We start from the raw sequence: 22,871 nt of genomic DNA on the forward strand, positions 1-22,871 counted from the left end.
CAGGCACTGGATGGCAGGCCCAGATACAGGGCCCAGTTTACCTGGTCCCATTGGTGGAAAAGAAGACCAGGAATCTGGGGTGCCTAGGCTCCATCCAGGATGGGAGGCTGTATGGCAGTCCCCAGGCTGTCCTCAGGAACTGGAAGGCAGGACCAGATACAGGGTCCTGTTGGTAGAAAGAAGACCCGAAATCTGGGGTGCAGTGGCTCCTGCTGGGAAGGGGGAGGCTCTGTGGCAGTCCCTAGGCACTGGTCCCCTGGTTAAATAAGAACAGAAAACTGGGGCTCTTAGGCTCCCACTAGGAGGGGAGGCTCTGTGGCATTTCCCAGGGAGTCCCCTGGCACTGGAAGGCAGGCCAGGATACAGGGCATGGTTTATCTGGTTCATTTGGTGGGAAAGAAGACGAGTAATCTCCAGCTGGGAGGCAAGGCCCTGTGGCAGTCCCCAGGCACTGGTAGTGTGGGTAGATAATACCAGGAAACTGGAATGCTTAGGCTTCCTCTGGGAGGGGAGGCTCTGTGGCAGTCCCAAGGCAATCACCGTGAAGAAGCCAAACCTGAGAATAATAGGTATAGAAGAAGGCAAAGAAATACAGCTCAATGATCTGAACAGGGGAGTGCTCTTGGACCCCAGACCCACAGTGGGGAGGCCAGCATGGGACTGATCTGGACCCCCCAAATGTGAGTGTCAGTGAGAAGGCCTGGGCAACCTATGGGGCCCTGAGCTGTGGATCAGTGTCTATCCCTGGTATACAAACTGTCTTCATGTGCCTATAGCACAAAGAGAGATGCTCTCTCAGCCTGGACTCTTAGGGGAGTGCCTTGACCCTACCAAGAGTAAAATGACAGACTCTAGATATCCCCTATGTGGAAGGATTTGGCAATAGGGTGGGAGGGAGGGGGAAGGGGTGTGGGAAGAGGGGAGGGAGAGGGAACTGGGATTGACATGTAAAACAAGCTATTTAAAATTAAAATAAAAAATGATAAAAAATTTTTAAAAATAATAAATAAATAAATAAATAAATAAATAAATAAATAAAAGAAATACAGCTCAAAGGTACAGAAAACATATTCAACAAAATCATAGAAGAAAACTTCCCTAACTTAAAAAAAGGATATGCCTATGAAAATACAAGAATCTTACAGAACACCAAATAGGCTGGACCAGAAATAGAAGTCACCTCACCACATAACAATCAAAACATCAAACCTACAGAATAAAGAAAAATATTAAGAGCAGCTAAAGAAAAAGGCCAAGTAACATATAAAGGCAGGCCTATCCGAATTACACCTGACCTCTCAATGGAAACTATGAAAGCCAGAAGTTCCTGGACAGATGTCCTACAAACGCTAAGGGAACAAGGATGCCAGCCCACACTACTATATCTAGCAAAGCTTTTAATTACCATAGATGGAGAAAACAAAATATTCCATGACAAAGTCAGATTTAAACAATACGTATCCATGAATCCAGCTCTACAGAAAGTGCTGGAAGGAAAACCTAGACACAATGAAGATAACTACACTGACGAAGACACAGACGATAGATAATTCCAATATAACAAACACAAAAAGAAAAAGAGAAGAGAACATGCACACAATAACTCCACTACCAATAAATCAAGCACAAACAAGAATCATCAGTCAATGGTCATTAATATCCCTCTGTGTCAACAGTCTCAACTTGCCTATAAAAAGACACAGACTATCAGAATGGATTCAAAGACAGAACCCATCTTTCTGCTACATACAAGAAACACATCTCAACGTCAAAGACAGACGTTACCTCAGAGTAAAGGGTTAGGAAAAGATTTTCCAACCACACGGACCCATGAAACAAGTGGGTGTAGCAATCCTAATATCTAACAAACTATACTTCAAATTAAAATCAATCAAAAGAGATGAAGAAGGACACTTCATATTCATCAAAGGAAAAGTCCATTAAGATGAAGTCTCAATTTTGAACACCTATGCCCCAAATACAAAGGCACCCACATTCATGAAAGAAACATTACTAAAGCTCAAATCATACATAAAGTCTCACACACTAGTAGTAGGAGACTTCAACACTCCACTCTCACCCCTAGACAGGAACTCCAGACAGAAACTTAACAAAGAAACAAAAGAACTAATAGAAGTCATGACCCAACTGGGTTTAACAGACATCTATAGAACATTCCACCCAAACACAAAGGGATATACCTTCTTCTCAGCACCACATGGAACCTTCTCTAATAGGAAACATAGCAAACCTCCACAGATACAAAAAAATTGGGATAACCTCCTGTATCTTATCAGATCTCCATGCATTAAAATTAGAATTCAACAATAACACAAATCCCATGTGAAGAAAGCTATTTAAAATTAAAGTAAAAAAATAAAATAAATCATGATTTTAAAAAAGAGAATATGAATGCTATTTTGAAGTGCTTGTCCTGTGCTTCAACTCCATAGCATTACTCAGGGTCTATAGTATTGCTTTGCTATGTAATAGAGACTACATATTTACTGGCTGTCATTGAATATGAATTTAGACTAGTATATAGGCATGTTGTCTTAGATTATTGTCATTATAGATGTTAATACCTGGTCTTGTCTCTGTTGGAGAGTGATTTGTTCCTTGGTTTTATTTTCCTTCACTGATTCTTCGTTGACTGTGGTAGCTGTGGGTTGCCTGGCAGGAAATGCTTCTGAGATCTATGCGTGGCCACTGAGGGTTCTGGGTACAATGTGATATTAGGTATTAGGGACTGACAATTAGGATAACTTATAGGTTAGAAGGGGGAGTTTGCAGATGTCCACAAGTAGGTAGTAACAAAGCCAGGGTATGCCAACAGGATCTACCTAGGACCCCTGGAAATAGAAGCCATAACATTTAGTCTGGTACAGGACTGGAAAATGGGATGGTAGATTGTAAATGAAGGGCAAGAGTAAGAGTGAAGATATCCACCTAATTTCATCAACTGTGTAGCTGGTGAATTTACAGGAAATGGTTTTGAAGCTTGAAGCTGAGACAAATGGATGTGGTCCTGAGGAAGGCTATCAGAGATCTATCTGCCTGGCTGTTCTGCTGGAGGTAGGAGCAGAGAGTCTCTTTGCTGTTTAATTTCTTATGTTTCTAGGCAAAGCTAATTATTGGCATTCAGTGTCACATTATTTGAAGGAAAATCATATTATATAAAAAGACATCAGGATCATGGTGAAATACAGTCACTTTATTGAAAAAACACTCAAAATAAATTCTTCCCCATTTACAAAACACTGTTTTAGTCAAAGAAAAGTAGGAAACATTTATGTTTCCAATGACCTTTTGCTAGGATATAATATAATTTCCCTCTGTTTAGAGTAACTAAAGCCCCATATGATATCAAGGGACATGATTGTCTAAATATAGAATTAAAATTAATAGTTCAGATGACAAAGTCATTGTGTTCCATTTTCCCAAGTAGTTTCCCTATTATTGGAAAGTCATGCTTTTTGAAAGTCCATGTCTGTGTTTTTGACCAATATTATATTAAATTGTGAGTATGCTATTAAAGTTTTCTTTTAGTATACAATTCAAAACTGGCAGGAGATATGTAAAATGTGCTTTTATTTAAAATATTAATTAATATTTACATAGTAAATGAAACCATTAAACACAAATCTGCCATTATGGAATGATGTATCTCCTAGAAACATAAAATATAAAATTATTAAAAATGATATTGAATTGGTAAAGTGTATGTTCATAAGTACAACTCTATCAATTCCCCTTTTAAAAAAGTCACATGGAATGAATCTTATATTCTTCTTCTTTTGATCCACATTCTACAGTGGTGTGTCGCAGTTTTGTGGACACTGTAAACACAACAACCATTGAAACTGGGGAGAACTTCAAAAACTGAGAAGGACAAGAGCATTGTGAACTCCAGTCATCTCATGCTTCATTAGTGGATTTTAATTCATGTCAATCCTTATCCATGAACTTTAATTCTCTCACTTAAATACCAGGCTAGTTATTTTGACAGCTCACATAATGACTTAAGTTGGAAAAAAAATCAAGTAATATTCATAAGTATATCATAAGTAAACCCAATAGCATGTACCCCACATATTATCTGGAGGTGATAAGTGCCACCCTGCTATGGGTATTGTTAAAAAATAATTGATTTTGTTTAAATATTTTTTAAATGAGATTATAATGAAAATCCAGCAGCTCTCACCTCCCTCCTTCCCTAGTTCCCATGTACCCACCCTTGCTCTCTTTCAAATTCTTTGCCTATTTCTCTAACTGCTGATATTTCTCCTGCTATCAAAATTCCTTAAGTGACTAGATTCCCAGAGTTCAGCCTAGTAGTAGGTTCTGCTTCTGGTTCCATCAATAACTGAATGAAGATTCTATAATGATATTTGGGGTATTCACCAATCTGATTATAGGGAAGGTCAGCTCAGGCATCCTCACCACTATTGCTGGAAGTCTTAACTGGGCCATCCTTGTGGATTCCTGGGGATTTATTTACCTAGAATCAGGTTTCTCCTTAACCCCATACTGGCTCTTTCTCTATCATGGTATCTCTTTCAGGAATACATGAGCAAGGGAGTTCAAGATCATGATGGAAAAATCTACAGAGAAAGTTGAACTAAGCTCATGAAAACGTGTGAACTCTAGACAGACAGCAATGGAGTATCTGTGGGACCAAACTAGACCCTTCTTGTGTTGGAGACAGTTGTGTAGTTTGGTCTGTCTGAGGGACCCCTGGCAGTAGGACCAGGTACATGAATGGGAGTCCATTGTCTATGAGTATATTTCATGCTATGTCTCAACACAGTGGGGAGGGGTTGGTACTGCAACAACGTAATGTGCCCAACTGTGAAGACTCCACATGGGAGACTTTACCTGTTGGAAATTGATATGGGGTGGGCTTGAGAAAGGAAAGGGGAGGAGGAGAGGTGGGAATGAGAATTTTGGTTGCAATGTAAAATGAAATTTTAAAAAATAAATTTAAAACATTGATTCATCTGAAGAAATTACACAACAAAATAGTAACATATTACAATTTATCAAATCAATAAATAATTTAGGGACTTAAAAATAATTCTTTCTCTAAGAATGAGGCCTGCTAATCTTTCCCCTTTCACATAGGCATGTTTAATCATGTCTTTCTTGTGCAGGCCCTGTTCAGGCACACTGGTTGACAAGTCTGGGACTCTGTCATTTATAAAACACAATTCAGCAGAATGGCCCCTTTAATGTGGCTCCTTTGATAGTTTTAATGTGTTGATTACACTTGTATTGTAAGGAGTTGTTCAGAAATCTGCATCTATCATCCCTAGAAAAGTTTCATCTCTGCAATTTCAAATTTTTGTTCATTTCTAAAACTGCCCATCACCATATTGCAGCGTCAATAACCACATGCAATATTGTGAAGTATCAGTTAATTACAATGTGTTGACACCTTAGCTGGGATGTACATATACATTTAATGAATAGATATAAAATGTGAATTTATAAAGAATGTCAATGATTTGACATTCTGCTAAGAATCTTCCTTAAGGCAGTTTTAATGTCCTTATTCCTCAGGCTGTAGATGAAGGGATTCAACATAGGAGTGACCACAGTGTACATCACTGAGGCCACTGCATTACTTCTTAGAGAATGTGATAGAGAAGAGCTGAAGGACACTCCTAGTGCTGTTCCATAAAACAGGCATACAACGGACAAATGAGACCCACAGGTGGAGAAGGTTTTGTGCTTCCCACTTGATGATGATGATCTCATGATGGAGGAAACTATTTTAAAGTAAGAGAAAATGATTCCTGGAATAGGAAGTAACCCAAAGATGGTGCTTATACAATATCTGACTATGTTACAGATGACACTATCAGAACAGGCAAGTTTGAGGACTTCAGAAGAACCACAGAAGAAGTTAGAAATTACATTATCTTTCCCAAAGTTGGAAATTTTTAATACTGCCAAATAGTGCAACAGTAATTCCAGAAGACTAACGATAAATGACCCTAGAAGTAAGACACCACAGCGACTGGGATTCATAATGACCTGGTAATACAGAGGGTGGCAGATGGCCACAAACCTGTCATATGCCATCACAGCCAGAAGCATGTCATCCATACATGCAAAAATTACAAACAGTGACATCTGTATCAGGCAGCCCATGTAGGAGATGACTGGGCAGTGAGTCTGGATGTCCGCAATCAGCCGTGGAACAGTGGTGGAGATGAAACCAACATCAACCATGGACAGGTTGGAGAGGAAGAAGTACATAGGTGTGTGGAGATGGGCGTCAGAGCTTACTGTCAGGATGATGAGCAGGTTTCCAAACAGGGCCAAGATGTACATGGACAAGAATAGGCCAAAGAGAACAGGCTGTAGGTCTGGATCCTCTGAGAGTTGAATGAAGTGGAATTCTGAAACAGATGTTGTGTTTTGCATGTTTTTATTTCTTGAACATCTTCTGGAGGAAACCAAAAATATTGTTAACAATGAGACTAGTATGCATGTACACCCTTTTTGCAATTTGAGTCAACTAAGTACAAATAAATATATTATTTTCTCAAGTTTATTATGACATCATTAATAATTACTCCATATTTTGTCCTTATGCGTTACCTCTTATGAGACCCATGTTTAATACAGTAATCTAGAAGATGAGGTCAGAGTTACTACAAACAATTAGCCTGTAGTCATAATAAAATAAAGAAAATACCTTTAAGACAAAATAGGTATTTTGTAGAAGTTTAACTTTACATAAACTCCTGATGAAATAAAATGAAAACTTGAAGCATTTAAATATGCTTTTTCTTATTGCAGTAACATGGGGCAAAATTATTTCACTTGCAATATACCTGACAGTGTGAAGCCCTAGTCTCTAAATAACAATTTATGACTCCAAACCAGAAAAAAATTTTCAGACTCCAGCATCTTCTATGGTTTTCTTTTATTCTTTAACTTAAAATAGTATTCTCAATTGAGGGTGATTTAATTCTTTGTTAATAAGTTACTTAAAATTTTAAAAACATTTGTATATGTATCCTTATTTATCTTAGTATATTTCAAATTTTGTAAATATGTCTTAGTTACATCCACATTCTTACAGTACATTTCTGTCCATTGCTGCTGAGATATTCAGTGATGTGAAAAATAGTGAAATGTCAATAAATACAGTTGAAATTTTATGCTGCAAAGCATATTTGGGGAGATCAACTCCACATAATATCAGGAAAATATCTGGTATAAAAACATGACTTTCGAAGTAGCTGTCCCTCTGGCATCATCAGGTAAACAGGCCAGCTTCCCGGCCTGTGTTCCAGAGCCTGCAGATCGCCTGGGAACTGCACAGAGCTCCCAATCCCGGCGGGAGCCAAGCACCCCAGACTCCAGATCTTCTCTCCCACCAACGAGTCCAGGAAACTAGAGAAGGCTGGGCTCACAGGGAAGTAGCTGTCCCTCTGGCACCATCAGGTAAACAGGCCAGCTTCCCGGCCTGTGTTCCAGAGCCTGCAGATCGCCTGGGAACTGCACAGAGCTCCCAATCCCAGCGGGAGCCAAGCACCCCAGACTCCAGATCTTCTCTCCCACCAAAGAGACCAGGAAACTACAGGAGTCAGGGAGACCAGGGGAGTAGCAGTTCCGGATCAGGTACAACAGGACCCAGCATAGGGTCCAGGGGACCAGGTAGGAGGCTAAGCGCCCCAGATTCCTGTTCTTCTTCTCTACCCACGGACCAGCATTTGGACAAGGCATAGAAGAACCACCAGATTACTGGACTTACTAGCACCCACCAAAAGGGAACTCTGGTCCCCAGACCAGGAAGGGGCTCTTTCTGCACCCACTAGAAGAAGAGATGGGAAAGAGACAATACAAAAACACAGTCAGCAACAGAAAAACAAATATGACACCGCCAGATTCTAGAGACTCCACACCAGCAAGACCCCAGTATTCCAACGCGAAGGAAGCAGAAGAGAACGACCTTAAAAGCACTTTCATGAAAATGATAGAGGCCCTAAAATAGGATATTGGAAAATCCCTCAAAGAAATGGAAGAAAAAACAAACCAAAAAATGCAAGAAATGGAAGAAAAAACACACCAAAAAATGCAAGAATTGGAAGAAAAAACAAACCAAAAAAAGCACGAAATGGAAGAAGAAATGAAGCAAAAAATGCAAGAAATGGAAGAAAAAGCAAAGCAAAAAATGCAAGAATTAGAAGAAGAAACATACCAAATAAGGCAGGAAATGGAAGAAGAATCAAAGCAAAAAATGCAAGAAATGGTAGAAAAAAACAAAGCAAAAAATGAAAAAAATGGAGGAAGAAACAAACCAAAAAAGGCAGGAAATGGAAGAAGAAACAAAGCACAAAATCCAAGAAATGGAACAAAAAGCAAACCAAAAAATGCAAGAAATGGAAGAAAGAACAAATCAAAAAATTCATAAAAGGCAACAAACGGACGAACAGATAAACAGAAAATTGCAAGAAGCAATGCAAACGCTGCAAGGGTTGAAAACTGAAATAGAGACACTAAAAAAAACACAATCTGAAGAAAGGCAGAAAATAGAAAAGCTGGACAAACAGTCAGGCACTACCAATACAAGCATTACCAACAGAATAGAAGAGATGGAAGAGAGAATCTCAAGTGTTGAAGATACATTAGGAGAAATGGATTTATCAACCAAAGAAAACCTTAAATCCAACAAATCCTTAACACAAAACATCCAGGAATTATGGGACACCATGAAAAGACCAAACCTAAGAATAATAGGTATAGAAGAAGGAGAAGAAATCCACCTCAAAGGGGCAGAAGGCATATTCAACAAAATCATAGAAGAAAACTTTCCCAACCTTAAGAAAGACATGCCAATGAAGGTACAAGAAGCCTACAGAACACCAAATAGAGTGGACCACAAAAAAAATCCCTCGCCACATAATAATCAAGACCCCAAACATACAGAATAAAGAAAGAATATTAAGAGCAGCTAAGGAAAAAGGTCAAGTAACATATAAAGGCAGACCTATCAGAATTACAGCTGATTTCTCCATGGAAACTCTGAAAGCCAGAAGGTCCTGGATAGATATTCTACCTACACTAAGAGACCATGGATGCCAGCCCAGACTACTATACCCGGCAAAGCTCTCAATCACTATAGATGGAGAAAACAAGATATTCCATGACAAAACTAGATTCAAGCAATATGTGTCCACTAACCCAGCCCTACAGAAAATTTTGGAAGGAAAACTCCAACCCAAGGAAGCTAACTACAACCAGAAAAACATAAGCATTAGAGAATCCTCTCTACCAACAGCCAAAAGAACAAAGGTGTGAAATTCCACCCATAATTCCACCAACAACAACCATCGCAAATCGAAGAAGGATGAGCAATCAATGGTCATTAATATCCCTCAATATTAACGGCCTTAACTCACCCATAAAAAGACACAGACTAGCAGAATGGATTCGAAGACAGAACCCTTCCTTCTGCTGCATACAAGAAACACACCTCACCCTCAAAGACAGACATTACTTGAGAGTTAAAGGTTGGGAAAAATTTTTCAATCAAATGGACCCAAGAAACAAGCAGGGGTAGCAATCCTAATATCTAACAAACTAGACTTTAAAATAAAATCAATCAAAAGAGATGAAGGAGGTCATTACATACTCATCACAGGTGAAACCCACCAAGATGAAGTGTCTATCCTGAACATCTATGCCCCCAATACAAAGGCATCCACATTCGTTAAAGAAACATTATTAGAACTTAAATCTCATCTAAAGCCCCACACAGTTATAGTGGGAGATTTCAACACACCACTCTCACCACTAGACAAGAATACCAGACAGAAACTCAACAAAGAAGCAAAGGGTCTAATAGAAGTAATGACCCAACTGGGATTAACAGATATCTATAGAACATTTCATCCACATAAAAAAGAATATACCTTCTTCTCACCACCACATGGAACCTTCTCAAAAATCGACCACATACTTGGCAACATATCAAACCTCAGCAGCTACAAAAATATTGGAATAACTCCATGCATCTTATCAGACCACCATGCCTTAAAATTAGAATTCAACAACAACACAAATTGCAGAAAACCTACAAACTCATGGAAATTGAATAATGCTCAACTGCACCATCCCTGGGTCAAAGAGGAAATAAAAAAGAAATTAAAGACTTCCTCGAATTCAATGAGAATGAAGACACAACATACCCAAACCTATGGGACACTTTGAAAGCAGTGCTACGGGGGAAGTTCATAGCACTAAGTGCTCACATGAAGAAACAGGAAAACAGTTATACCAGAGAATTAACATCACAGCTAAAAGCTCTAGCACACAAAGAAGCAAACTCCCCCAGGAGGAGTAGACGCCAGGAAATAATCAAATTGAGGGCTGAAATCAACAAAGTAGAAACCAGGAAAACAATACAAAGAATCAATGCAACGAAGAGTTGGTTCTTTGAGAAAATCAACAAGATAGACAAACCTTTGTCCAAACTTACCAAACAGCAGAGAGTGAACACGCAAATTAACAAAAAAACCAAAATCACATGATCATCTCACTAGATGCTGAAAAAGCCTTTGACAAAATCCAACACCCCTTCATGATAAAGGTCTTGGAGAGATCTGGGATAACAGGGACATACTTAAACATAATAAAAGCCATATACAGTAAACCAACAGCCAACATCAAACTAAATGGACAGAAACTCAACGCAATTCCTCTAAAATCAGGAACAAAACAAGGCTGTCCACTCTCTCCATACCTTTTCAACATGGTACTTGAAGTTCTAGCTATAGCCATACGACAACAAAGGGGGATCAAGGGGATACAAATTTGGAAGGAAGAAGTCAAACTTTCACTGTTTGTAGACGATATGATAGTTTACATCAATGACCCAAAGAACTCTACCAGGGAACTCTTACAGCTGATTAACACCTTCAGCAAAGTGGCAGGTTACAAGATCAACTCAAGAAAGTCAGTAGCCCTACTATATACAGATGATAAAAGGGCTGAAAGAGAAATCAGAGAAACATCACCCTTTACAATTGCCACAAACAACATAAAATACCTTGGGGTAACGCTAACCAAACAAGTGAAAGACCTGTATCGTAAGAACTTTGAATCTTTAAAGAAAGAAATTAAAGAAGCCCTCAGAAAATGGAAAGATCTCCCATGCTCTTGGATAGGTAGGATCAATGTAGTAAAAATGGCAATCCTGCCAAAAGCAATCTACAGATTCAATGCTATCCCCATTAAAATCCCAGCACAATTCTTCACAGACCTTGAAAGAACAATAATCAATTTTGTATGGAAAAACAAAAGACCCAGGATAGCCAAAACAACCCTGTTCAACAAGGCAACGTCCGGAGGCATCACTATCCCTGACCTCAAGCTCTATTATAGAGCTATAGTCCTGAAAACAGCTTGGTATTGGCACAAAAATAGACAGGCAGACCAATGGAATCGAATTGAAAACCCGGGTATTAACCCACACACATACAAACATCTGATCTTTGACAAAGAAGCTAAAAATATACAATGGAATAAAGAAAGCATCTTCAACAAATGGTGCTGGCATAATTGGAGACTGGCATGTAGAAAAATGCGGATCGATCCATGTTTATCGCCATGCACAAAACTTAAGTCCAAATGGATCAAAGACCTCAACATAAATCCAGCCACACTGAACCTCTTAGAAGAGAAAGTGGGTGGTACCCTTGAACGAATTGGTACAGGAGACAGCTTCCTGAACATAACACCAGTAGCACAGACAGTGAGATCAACAATTAATAAATGGGACCTACTGAAACTGAGAAGCTTCTGTAAGGCAAAGGACACAGTCAGCAAGACAAAAAGGCACCCCACAGAATGGGAAAAAATATTCACTAATCCCACATCTGACAGAGGGTTGATCTCCAAAATTTACAAAGAACTCAAGAAGCAAGTCTCCAAAACAGCAAAGGACCCAATTAAGAAGTGGGCTGCAGAACTAAATAGAGAGTTTTCAATAGAGGAGTCTAAAATGGCTGAGAGGCACTTGAGAAAGTGCTCAACATCCTTAGCCATCCGGGAAATGCAAATCAAAGCAACTCTCAGATACCATCTCACTCCTGTCAGAATGGCTAAAATCAAAAACACCAATGACAATTTATGCTGGAGAGGATGTGGTGAAAGGGGACACTCCTCCATTGCTGGTGGGAGTGCCAACTGGTTCAGCCACTTTGGAAAGCAGTATGGAGATTCCTCAGAAAAATGGGAATAAACCTACCACAAGACCCAGCAACTGCACTCTTAGGCATATATCCAAAAGATGCCCATTCATATAACAAAGATGTCTGTTCCACTATGTTCATAGCAGCTTTATTTGTAATAGCCAGAACTTGGAAGCAACCTAGATGTCCCTCACCCGAAGAATGGATAGAGAAAATGTGGTACATCTACACAATGGAGTACTATTCAGCAGAAAAAAATAATGGAATCATGAGATTCGCAGGCAAATGGATGACACTAGAAGAAACCATCCTGAGTGAGGTAACCCAGTCACAAAAAGAGAAACATGGCATGTACACTCTCATATATGGATTTTAGACATAGATCTGGGGAGTGCCAGCCTACAATCCTATGGCCAGAGAGTCTGGGAAACAGAAACTTCATTTACTGGCTGGTTAAGTACTGAGCTGAACTCAAGAAAGCCAGTATCAGAGAGGGAGGACTGATGATCAAAGGGATTAAGACTGGGCTGGTTGAACCCCCAGAAACAGCTGACCAGACAAAGGTTAACTCTTGAATCCCAGGCATCAGCCTGGGAATCCAGCATGGGACTGATCAAGACCCCCTGAATCTGGGTGTCAGTGAGGAGGCCTAGGTAATCTATTGAGCCTTGGACAGCAGATCAGCACCCATCCCAAGTATACACACGGTCTCTGGACTCCCATAGAACAATGTGAGGTGCACTCTCACCCTGAACTCTTGGGGAAGGGTCTAGGCCCTGCCCTATATGAAATGACAGACTATGGACACCCCCATGGAGGGCCTCACCCTCCCTGGGGGAATGAGGGGATAACGGGGGGGGATGGGGGAGGGCACGGGAGGAGGGGAGGGAAAGGGAGAGGGACTTGTGAAGCAACCTTGTTTCTTATCTAAATTTAAAATGGAAAATAAAAAAAATATTAATAAAAAAAAAACATGACTTTCATGTCTCTGTGAAATGCCATTGACTTTGTGAAGTGCGGCCAGCTTGACCCAGGACCCTAGTTTCAGTCCCCTCCTCCTAAGACAGTAAAGAGATTTACATGAGAGACAGGCCTGGAGTATGGATGTCCATGTTCTTACTTTAGCCACAGAGGAAATTTCAGATTCACTTTTAGTCAGAGCACACTGAATTGCTTAAAATGTAAAAGATTTAAAATATCGATGTTAATGAAACAGAAACACAGGCAATTGGAGATTATTTTTTAAGTCAAAGAAAAAGCCCATTTCTTGTGGAGGGATACTATTGCAGGCCAGATACACGAAAGAGGGCCTAGGACTTCCAACAAATAATGTGGCAGATTTTGATAGCCACCCATAGAGGACCTCACTATCTTTAGGATGTGGGTGGGGTGAGTTGGATCTCGGTAGGGGGTTGGGAGGATAGGAGGGCAAGGGAATGGGAGGATTGATACATAAAATAAGATTGTTTCTAAAATAAAATTCATAAAGTGGAAAAACAAGAAAAAGGTCTCGAACTTCATTAAACTATTTAAATAGAATATGTCCATGGGCACTTTGGGGAAGGCCAGGGCCCTTCCCGGAATGAAATGACAGACTCTAGAGATCCCCCATGGAGGGCCTCACCCTCCCTGGGGACTGGAGTGGGGATTAGATGAGGGGGGGTAATGGAGCAGGAGTGGGAGCTGGGACTGACATGGGAAGCAAGCTTGCTTCTAATTTAAATATATAATTAAAAGTGTAAAAAAAAGAATATGTCCATGGTAAACAAAATATTATACTTAATTCAACCTGGGGTAGAAACCACTGCCTTATAATACTTTCTGACATTTAGAAATAATTTAATTAATATCATCTAAGTAATAATACTTCTAACAAAAACTCCCCATGATAAATCATAAGCATTTTATATTATATATGTCAGATGTGATACTTCACATAAGTTTGAATTACGATAATGAACTTTGACTACTTAGTGGTTCTGTATGATTTTATTGTCTAATTCATCTGTCTCAGTGACTGATAGGAATTCAGGCCACAAATTTTCCAGTGATATTTCTATATAAATATCTATTGAAGTACATACAAAAAACCATTTTAAATTAACTGAATGCATACTTGATACTCATTCAGTAGTATACAACACATCACATGCTGTCCCTAAAATGGATTTCTTCACACTGAAGTGAGATTCTAGGTCTCTCTGTGAACTTCCCATATCAACTGTACAGGGATTAGCTGAATCATTGCCTCATGGACAGACATTAGTTTTTAAGTTCCATATTTATGTAGGAAAACCTGAAAAGTGAGAATAATAAATTGACATTTAAAAGGACCTATAAGTTGGTTAGGAAATATTAAACCACATAAAGTAGAATTAGCTAAAGGAGTACACCCACTTGTCTTGTCAGAAAGATCACAATTCTCCAGGAAGACATGCTAAACTTGATTGACAGCTGCCTGTTCAAAGCAGTCCTGGTCTGTCTCCACAGCACTATGACAATAGTATACATTGAAAATCTCCCCATTTGTTCAAACTAAAAAATTTGAAAGTTTCATCTCCTTAAAACAAGGTTAATTACTCACAACCCAACTCGGAGCTATGAAGCTATAAAAGCAAACATAGTTTCTACCCTGTCTGCCTTCCTCTTGTCCATGAGCCAAAACAGGCATGCACTATTAGCAAAATAATTTCCCTCATTAGTCTTTAAGTAGTAGAATAGTTTTACCTGAACATATTGTTAATTCTGTCACAAAATTACTTAGATCATCCAAAAGCTCGTCTGACTTCTGCTACTCATACCAGTAGCTTTAGTTACCTTATAAAAATATGTTAAGAGCCAGACTTGCAGCAATAGATGCCTGTGTTTTTTAACATTCAACATCTGATTGTTCCAATAAAAAAGTCACATGGATACTCTGACCATTTTTCTGTTTTACACTATAAACTATTATATTTATGATATTATCACATGTAAGTATCATCCAATCTGTATAATGATTTTCACACTTTTCCCATTAAAGAAATCCTCCTAAAATGAGCCTTCAAAAATGGTGAAATCTACCAAGTTATACTTCTTCCAATATACTATAATATGAGATGCATTCACATGTAGAATACATTTCTATTTGTATTCAATGGTGAAGACAGTGGCTGGGAATCAATGAATTGAGAGAACATTTATGTTTTTTCCATTGCCACATGCTCATATAAACCAAGGATAACAACCCTTCTCCATTTGCAAAATGAAAAAATGTGCATTGTGTTTATTTGTTCAAATTTTAAATACTATAACTATAGAAAATGAGTTTATTGGATAGTATTTCTAAAGGCTCTGGACAATAGAATTATGTGAAACTCTAAGGTGTGTCTTCACACAATGCACAAAATTGACCTTCCATTTAGCTTATGCCTCTACATTCTTTTACATTCAGGGCTGAATATGTACAATTGCTATTGAATATTCTGAAAATGTGGCTCTTAAATTCCACAGATGACCCAAGCAGTCAATAACATGAAATCAAACACCAAAAAAATTATCTGGATCAATTTCTAGGTCATATTCCTGAATAAAATGAAAAGGTGCAGGCAACCAAAGAATGGAAGTCAGTGTATTGAGAGGACAAATGGGTGATTTAATCTTTAAAATATGTATTGTTCCTTTCACATGTGTGACAATGACTGTTTAGACCCTATGAGTCCAAAAACTGAAAGTAAGGGGAAATAGATGATATCAATATATTTTAAAAACATATATAAGGAGTAAACTACAAAAAGTAATTAGGAAACTTGGTCATATGATAGTTATTGTGTCTTAGAATTAATAATAACATGTCCTAGTTCACATAAATAAAGCAGAGAAAAAATAATTCAAAACAACTGTGTCATTCTTAGTAACATTTCTTCTGTCTATTTCACCTCTTCTAATCGCCTATATACCTCACCACACATTACTTCACATTCATAGCTTCTGTATCCATTCATTGCTATTTCATTGACATATGTATACTTTCATGGATTAATAATCATATAGTTTTAAGGTGAGACACAAACGTCTTAATAGCACATATCTATTTAAGCTCTCATGCTTTCAAACTGCAGATAATATAGGGACCTGATCTCATTTTCTCATTGAAACTTACTGGCTGAGCCTCAGAGTGATGGAAGATACTGACAACAACAAAAATATCTGAAAAATAGAACTCAGTCTTTGTAGATCTATAAATCAGGCACTTCAGAAGATTAAAACAAATATGGATCAAGGAAACTAGAAAAGCCTGATTTGAACTCTTGTTTCAATATTTTGAGACAGTTCTGAATGCACCTTGGCTATATAACCCACAGTTGGCACAGAAGATTCTATACATTCTATAAATGAAAATTATAAGAAAGATTATAATTGTGGAATTTGGAAGATCTACTCAGATGAAAGAAGATCCACAAAACTTAGAGCTCAGATATTCTACCCAAGGAAGACCTTAATAGTCACACACACATCATATCTTTCTTCAAAAGTATAATTACTGAATCACCCTCACCAGCATAGCATGGCCATAGTACTTACATTGACTATGAAATAATATAGTTGTAGATATTTTTTTGCTCCCGTTGGTCATAGGAGTATGAGGAAGAGACACTGGGGATAACTCAATGAGAATTGTGGACTACCATTGCAACTAAGAACATTAAAGTGCTCAAATTTGTATTGAAGTTATTATATAATCATGCTATGCAAATTATCATAGCTCATATGATTACAAAGAAATGATCATTCTTGTAGTCTTGTCTTCAAACTCAATTCCCTCAGAACTTACGTGAGCAAATTTTGGGTCTGTGTGGTCATGATGAAGGGTGGTAGATATGATAAACCTCCCCTGCTTCTTGACTGGTGATGACTCAAGCTCATTCTTGAATCCTGAAGTGAATATAATAGTGAGAGCTTCCTGATGCAAGAACACTGTAGGAAGAGAAAACAGTGTTATACAGTCCTGGATTACAAAGATCAAGTTGACAACCTAATGGGACCTGCTGACTAATTACAACTAAGTAACCTTAGAAACTCAATGCACAGCACTGGTGAAAACTCATGCTGGTCCCCAATATTGCAATCTCTAGGGAATTCCTGGGGATAATGGAGGAAGTCCAAAAGATGTTGAATGTTTTCAAGAGGTTAGCATTGAGGTTATTATAGACATACTAAATTTTTCATTTCCCATTTTATTTCTTTCTGTTTGGACTCCCATTAGTAATTCTATTTTATTTTTATTGTTAATCTATGGAATGCGTTCTTCTGTGTATGCAGAAATCTGTTTCTTTCTTGTGTTGCAATTCAAAGGCCAGAAATTTCCCATGTCTATTCTAAAGATTCCTGAGAAAGAGATCTCTGATCTTGGGGAATCCCACTCCTGAGGCTGATCTCTGCTTCTCTAAAGGTCTCTTCCATGCTGCTGTGTCAGTGGTGACTCCACTGACACGCATAAGACACTAGAACTCCATGACAATGATCGCACCTGCTACTGGGGAAGGGGTCTCCTAGGCTCTTGAACACATCAATGAGACTATTGCACCTGCTCTGCTTAGAAAGAAACTGAATATTGTGGAACAAGAGAAGATGGAAAAACAGATCATTGACATGGACAGCACTGACAATAAATCTAAATTTGGTGTAAAGGCCATCATGTAAGTGTCCCTGTATGAAAATCTGGTACTGTGAAAAAGGGGGTTTCCCTATATCCTCACAGCACTGACTTGGCTGGAAAACCTGAAGTCATCCCATGGGTCCAACATCACAATGTGATCAACAGTGGTTCTCATGCTGGCAATGAGCTGCTCATGCAAGAGTGCATGATCCTGCCTGCAGAGTGTTCAGTTTTCTGGGAAGACATGCTCATTGGAGCAGAGGTTTACCACCTGAAGAACAGAACCATAACTCCAACCTTCTTTCTTTCTAGCTTGACACAATGTCTCACTCTGTTGCCCAGTCCAGCCTTGATCTCATGAGCACCCTACCATAGATGAGTTCTCAACAGAGAACTTGCTATGGGTTTGTGTCTCGTTAAGTGTTTCAAGTGATTCCAACACATTCTAAAATTTGAGAGTCTCACTGCCCTGGACTTCTGTGGAAAAAGCTGTGTCTAACAAGACTCCAGAATGAATCCTGAACTCATCTCCTTTCCACAACATTTTACTCTATCCTTTCCTTTCTTGACTCAATACTCAGGAATCCTCATCAAATATACTCATTATGGAAACAAAGAAAATACTGATGTAAAGCTAATTACTTGCAATTCCCAGTTTAAATTTTTTTATTTCAATATTGAGGTGCTTTCCCATAGACTTTCCCCTCCCCCAATTTCTTCTGCTTTATTTTATATGTATGGATTCTTTGCCTAAATGTTTGTCTGTGTGTCACATGCACATGGTGCACACAGAGACCAGAAGAAGGTAATGGATCTAGCCATCATATAGGTGAATAGAAATGAATCCAGGTCCTCTGAAAGAGCAGTCAGTGCTCTTAACTGCATAATCATATCTGCAACACCTCTCTCTCTCTCTTTCTCTCTCCCTCCTTCTCTCTCTCCCTCCCTCTCTCTCTCTCTCTCCCTTTCTCTCTCTCTCTCTCTCTTTCTCTCTCTCTCTCTCAAGATCAAGGACAATTTTATTTGTGTTTTAAATGAAAAAATTGCCAGGTTTGGTGGCTCATGCCTTTAATCCCAGCACTCTGGAGGCAAAGCCAAGCGGATCTCTGTGAGTTCAAGGCCAACGTGGTCTACAGAGCTAGTTCCAGTACAACCTCCAAAGCAATGCAGAGAAACCCTGTCTCAAAAAAAACAAAAAAAATGAAAATAAAAATAAAATGAAAAAAATCCAGGAGAGGTCCTCTATAAATCTCAGTAGCTTCCCGGTGTAGGAGGACACTGTAAATAGAAAGAAGCCATGACATATAAGCATCAGCATGGAGGTCAGTCACTGGTAAGTATGGAACTTTTTGGGTACAGGGTTTCTCTGTGTAGCCTGTAGAACAGGCTGGCCTCCAACTCACAGAGATCTGCCTGCCTCTGCCTCCCAAGTGCTAGGATTAAAGATGTGTGCCAGCACCACCCGGCAAGAGGGGACATTTAAGAAATGAAACCCAAACTATCATAAAAAACACAGTTGGGTTTTGGTTATTAAGCAAAAGAGACAAGAAGGGAAAAAAGAAGGGAGAAAGGGAGGAAGTGAGAGGAAAATGAAGGGAGGGAAGTGGGAGGGAGGGAGGAAGGGAAAGAGGAAGAAGTGCATAACAAGGTTACACCTCCTAATCCTTACCAAACAGTTTCATTCTTTGCTATTAAGCGTACAAAATATAAGCCTATGGGGGCCATTCCCATTCAAACCACCACATTGGTGATTACATTTCTCCTCTGGCAGTGTGCATAGCATTGCTACAAAAACTAGCACGTAGGTATGTTCTATGGGACCTCCTGAAAGTGAGAAGCTTCTGTAAGGCAAAGGACACAGTCAGCAAGACAAAAAGGCAGCCCACAGAATGAGAAAAGATATTCACTAACCCCACATCTAACAGAGGGCTGATATCCAAAATTTACAAAGAATTCAAGAAGCAAGTCTCCAAAACACCAAAGGATCCAATTAAAAAGTGGGATACAGAACTAAATAGAGAATTTTCAATAGAGGAGTCTAAAATGGCTGAGAGGCACTTAAGAAAGTGCTCAACATCCTTAGCCATCCGGGAAGTGCAAATCAAAACAACTCTGAGATACCATCTTACTCCTGTCAGAATGGCTAAAATCAAAAACACCAATGACAATTTATGCTGGAGAGGTTGTGGTGAAAGGGGACACTCCTCCACTGCTGGTGGGAGTGCCAACTTGTACAATCACTTTGGAAATCAGAATGGAGATTCCTCAGAAAAATGGGAATAAACCTACCACAAGACCCAGCTACTCCACTGTTAGGCATATAACCAAAAGATGCCCATTCACACAACAAGAATGTCTGTTCCACTATGTTCATAGCAGCATTGTTTGTAATAGCCAGAACTTGGAAGCAACCTTGATGTCCCTCAACTGAAGAGTGGATAGAGAAAATGTGGTTCATTTACACAATGGAGTACTATTCAGCAGAAAAAAAAACAATGGAATCCTGAAATTTGCAGGCAAATGGATGGCACTAAAAGGAACCATCCTGAGTGAGGTAGCCCAGTCAGAAAAATACAAACATGGCATGTACTCTCTCATATATGGATTTTAGACATAGATCTGGGGAGTGCCAGCCTACAATCCCATGGCCAGAGAGTCTGGGAAACAGAACCTTCATTCAATGGCTGATGGAAGCAGAGGCAGACTCCCACAGCTAAACACTGGGCTGAACTCAAGGAATCCAGTGACAGAGAGGGAGGACTGATTAGCAAATGGGTTAAGACTGGGCTGGTTTAACCCCCAGAAACAGCTGACCTGACAAGGGTTAGTTGTTGAATCCCAGACTGATGGCTGGGAATCCATCATGGGATCAAGACCCCCTGAATGTGGGTACCAATGAGGAGGTCCCCTGGACTCTCGGGGGAGGGTCTAGGTCCTGCCCTGGATGAAATGACAGACTATGGATACCCCCATGGAGGGCCTTACCCTCCCTGGGGAAATGAGGGGATATTGGAGGGGATGGTGGGAGGGCATGGGAGAAGGAGAGGGACCTGGAATTGACATGTGAAGCAACCTTGTTTTTAATTTAAATTTAAATTTACAAATAAAAATAAAAAAGCTACTTTGATGCTATTGGAGACAAAGATTTTAAAACATCATTAGGGTCTGTATAAAAGAATATTGAACTGTAAAACTCATAGTCCTTAATGAATATTTTGCTAGTTTAACAAGCAGTAACTATGACAATCGACCCAAAGACTTTCCCCAGGGAAAAGAAAATCCCATGGTCGGAAGGACTTCCACAATCTCCTCCTCTGCACTTGGAGTCTTCACATCTCTCAAGGCCACTCATCATTAGGACCTGTAAGTAGTAAATGCCATCTGGTCAACCACTCCAATCTAACTTCAGGATTTTCAGACATCAGAATTTCCCCCTGATTTCTTACAGCCAAAAATGAAAATGTTTTTAGAAGATACCTTTTAAATCGGTTGTTTTCAAGCATTTTGGACTCCAAACTCCTTTTGTACGTATACTAATAGTCTCAAGGGCTTTATTTACAGTGGTACAATTTATGAATGCTTAGCAAAGAAGAATTAGACCTGGAAAATTTAGACGTCTATTTGAACAAATGGGGAACCCTATATGTAAAATACTTAGCTTAAAAACCAGTTTTCTTTTTTTAATGAGGACAGATTTATCTTGCTCAGCTTCAGAAATTTCAGTGCATCATACCAGGTGATGCTAGAGCAGATTGATTTCTATCAGAGTGGCCGCAGGAGGCAGACAGGAAGTGGTCAGGAAGAAGCTGAGAGCAGCAACCATTGACTGACTTCCTCCAGCAAAATCCCACTTTGCAAAGTTTTCTTCTTTTCTGGTTCTGTGTTTTATTCTTGTGTTTTTTATTTAAATTAGAAAAAAGCTTGTTTTACATGTCAATCCCAGTTCCCTCTCCATCCCCTCCTCACCTGCCCCCCACCTTCCCCATCCCCATCCTAAGCCTAAAGCTCCCTAGAGAGGGTGAGGCCTTCCATGGGGGAATTTCAAAGTCTCTCACATCATTTGGAGCAGGGCCTAGACCCCCCCCCATGTGTCTAGGCCGAGAGAGTATCCCTCTATGTGGAATGGGCTCTGGAAGTCCATTCATAAGCTAGGGATAAATACTGATCCACTAACGGAGATCCCATAGACCGCCAAGGCCTCCTACCTGACACCCACATTCAGGGAATCTGGGTCAGTCCTATGCTGGTTTCCCAGCTTTAAGTCTGGGGTCCATGAGCTTCCCCTTGTTCAGGTCAACTGTTTCTGTGCATTTCACAAGCCCAGTCTTCACCTTTTTGCTCATCACTCCTCCCTCTCTGCAACTGGGTTCCGGGAATTCGTTTCAGTGTTTAGATAAGGGTGTCTGTCTCTGCTTCCATCAGCCACTGGATGTAGACTCTATGATGGCATATAAGGTAGTCATCAATCCCATTATTGAGGAAGGGAATTTAAGGTAGTCTCTCGACTATTGCTCAGATTGTTAGTTGTGTCATCCTTGTCGATCTCTGGAGACTTCCCTAGGACCAGATTTCTCTTTTTTTTTTGAATGATCCTTCAAAATTTACTAAGTGAATGGAGCTAGGCAGAAACAAATACATTTTATAATTCCATTTATATGAAATAATGGATCTCAGCAGACAACTATTTAAAGAAACAAAGTTGGTTAATGTCTTCCAGAGATGAGGAAGAATAGAGTGGGAAGAGGCATCTTTGGGTAGGGATTTCTTTGTTGAATGAGAAAATATTCCAAACACTATTGTTTTGAAGATTTCTACAACTCCAGGAAGTTATCAAACACCATGGAGCTACATAATTTAAAAAGGATTACATTCTCTATCCACTCTTCAGTTGCTTCCAGGTTCATGCTATTACAAATAATCCTGATATGAATGTAGTGGAAAAGACAACCTTGTTGTATGAATATACACCTTTTGGGTATATGCCTAAGAGTGGAATTGCCAGTTGTTGGTTTTGAGATTTT

General features: G+C 39.4%; 1 protein-coding gene across 3 annotated transcripts in view; it reads right to left on the minus strand.

Moving 5' to 3' along the window:
* Nucleotides 1-4,847: 4,847 nt before the first annotated feature.
* Nucleotides 4,848-22,871, minus strand: part of LOC121136365 (olfactory receptor 18-like) — a 39,084-nt gene continuing 21,060 nt past the window's right edge. The window contains exons 2-3 of one of the 3 annotated variants that reach the window (XM_040736697.1): nucleotides 17,026-17,168; nucleotides 4,848-6,451 (exon numbers count right to left, since the gene is read on the minus strand). In XM_040736697.1, coding sequence (XP_040592631.1) covers nucleotides 5,500-6,451; nucleotides 17,026-17,168 — 1,095 coding nt within the window. In that variant the 3' untranslated portion in view covers nucleotides 4,848-5,499. Of the gene's footprint in view, nucleotides 6,455-17,025; nucleotides 17,169-22,871 lie in introns of all 3 variants that reach the window. The other 2 variants (XM_040736696.1, XM_040736698.1) reach the window with 2 other exon arrangements.

Source organism: Mesocricetus auratus, unplaced genomic scaffold (assembly GCF_017639785.1).
Source record: "Mesocricetus auratus isolate SY011 unplaced genomic scaffold, BCM_Maur_2.0 Super-Scaffold_100066, whole genome shotgun sequence".
Lineage (NCBI taxonomy): Eukaryota > Metazoa > Chordata > Mammalia > Rodentia > Cricetidae > Mesocricetus > Mesocricetus auratus.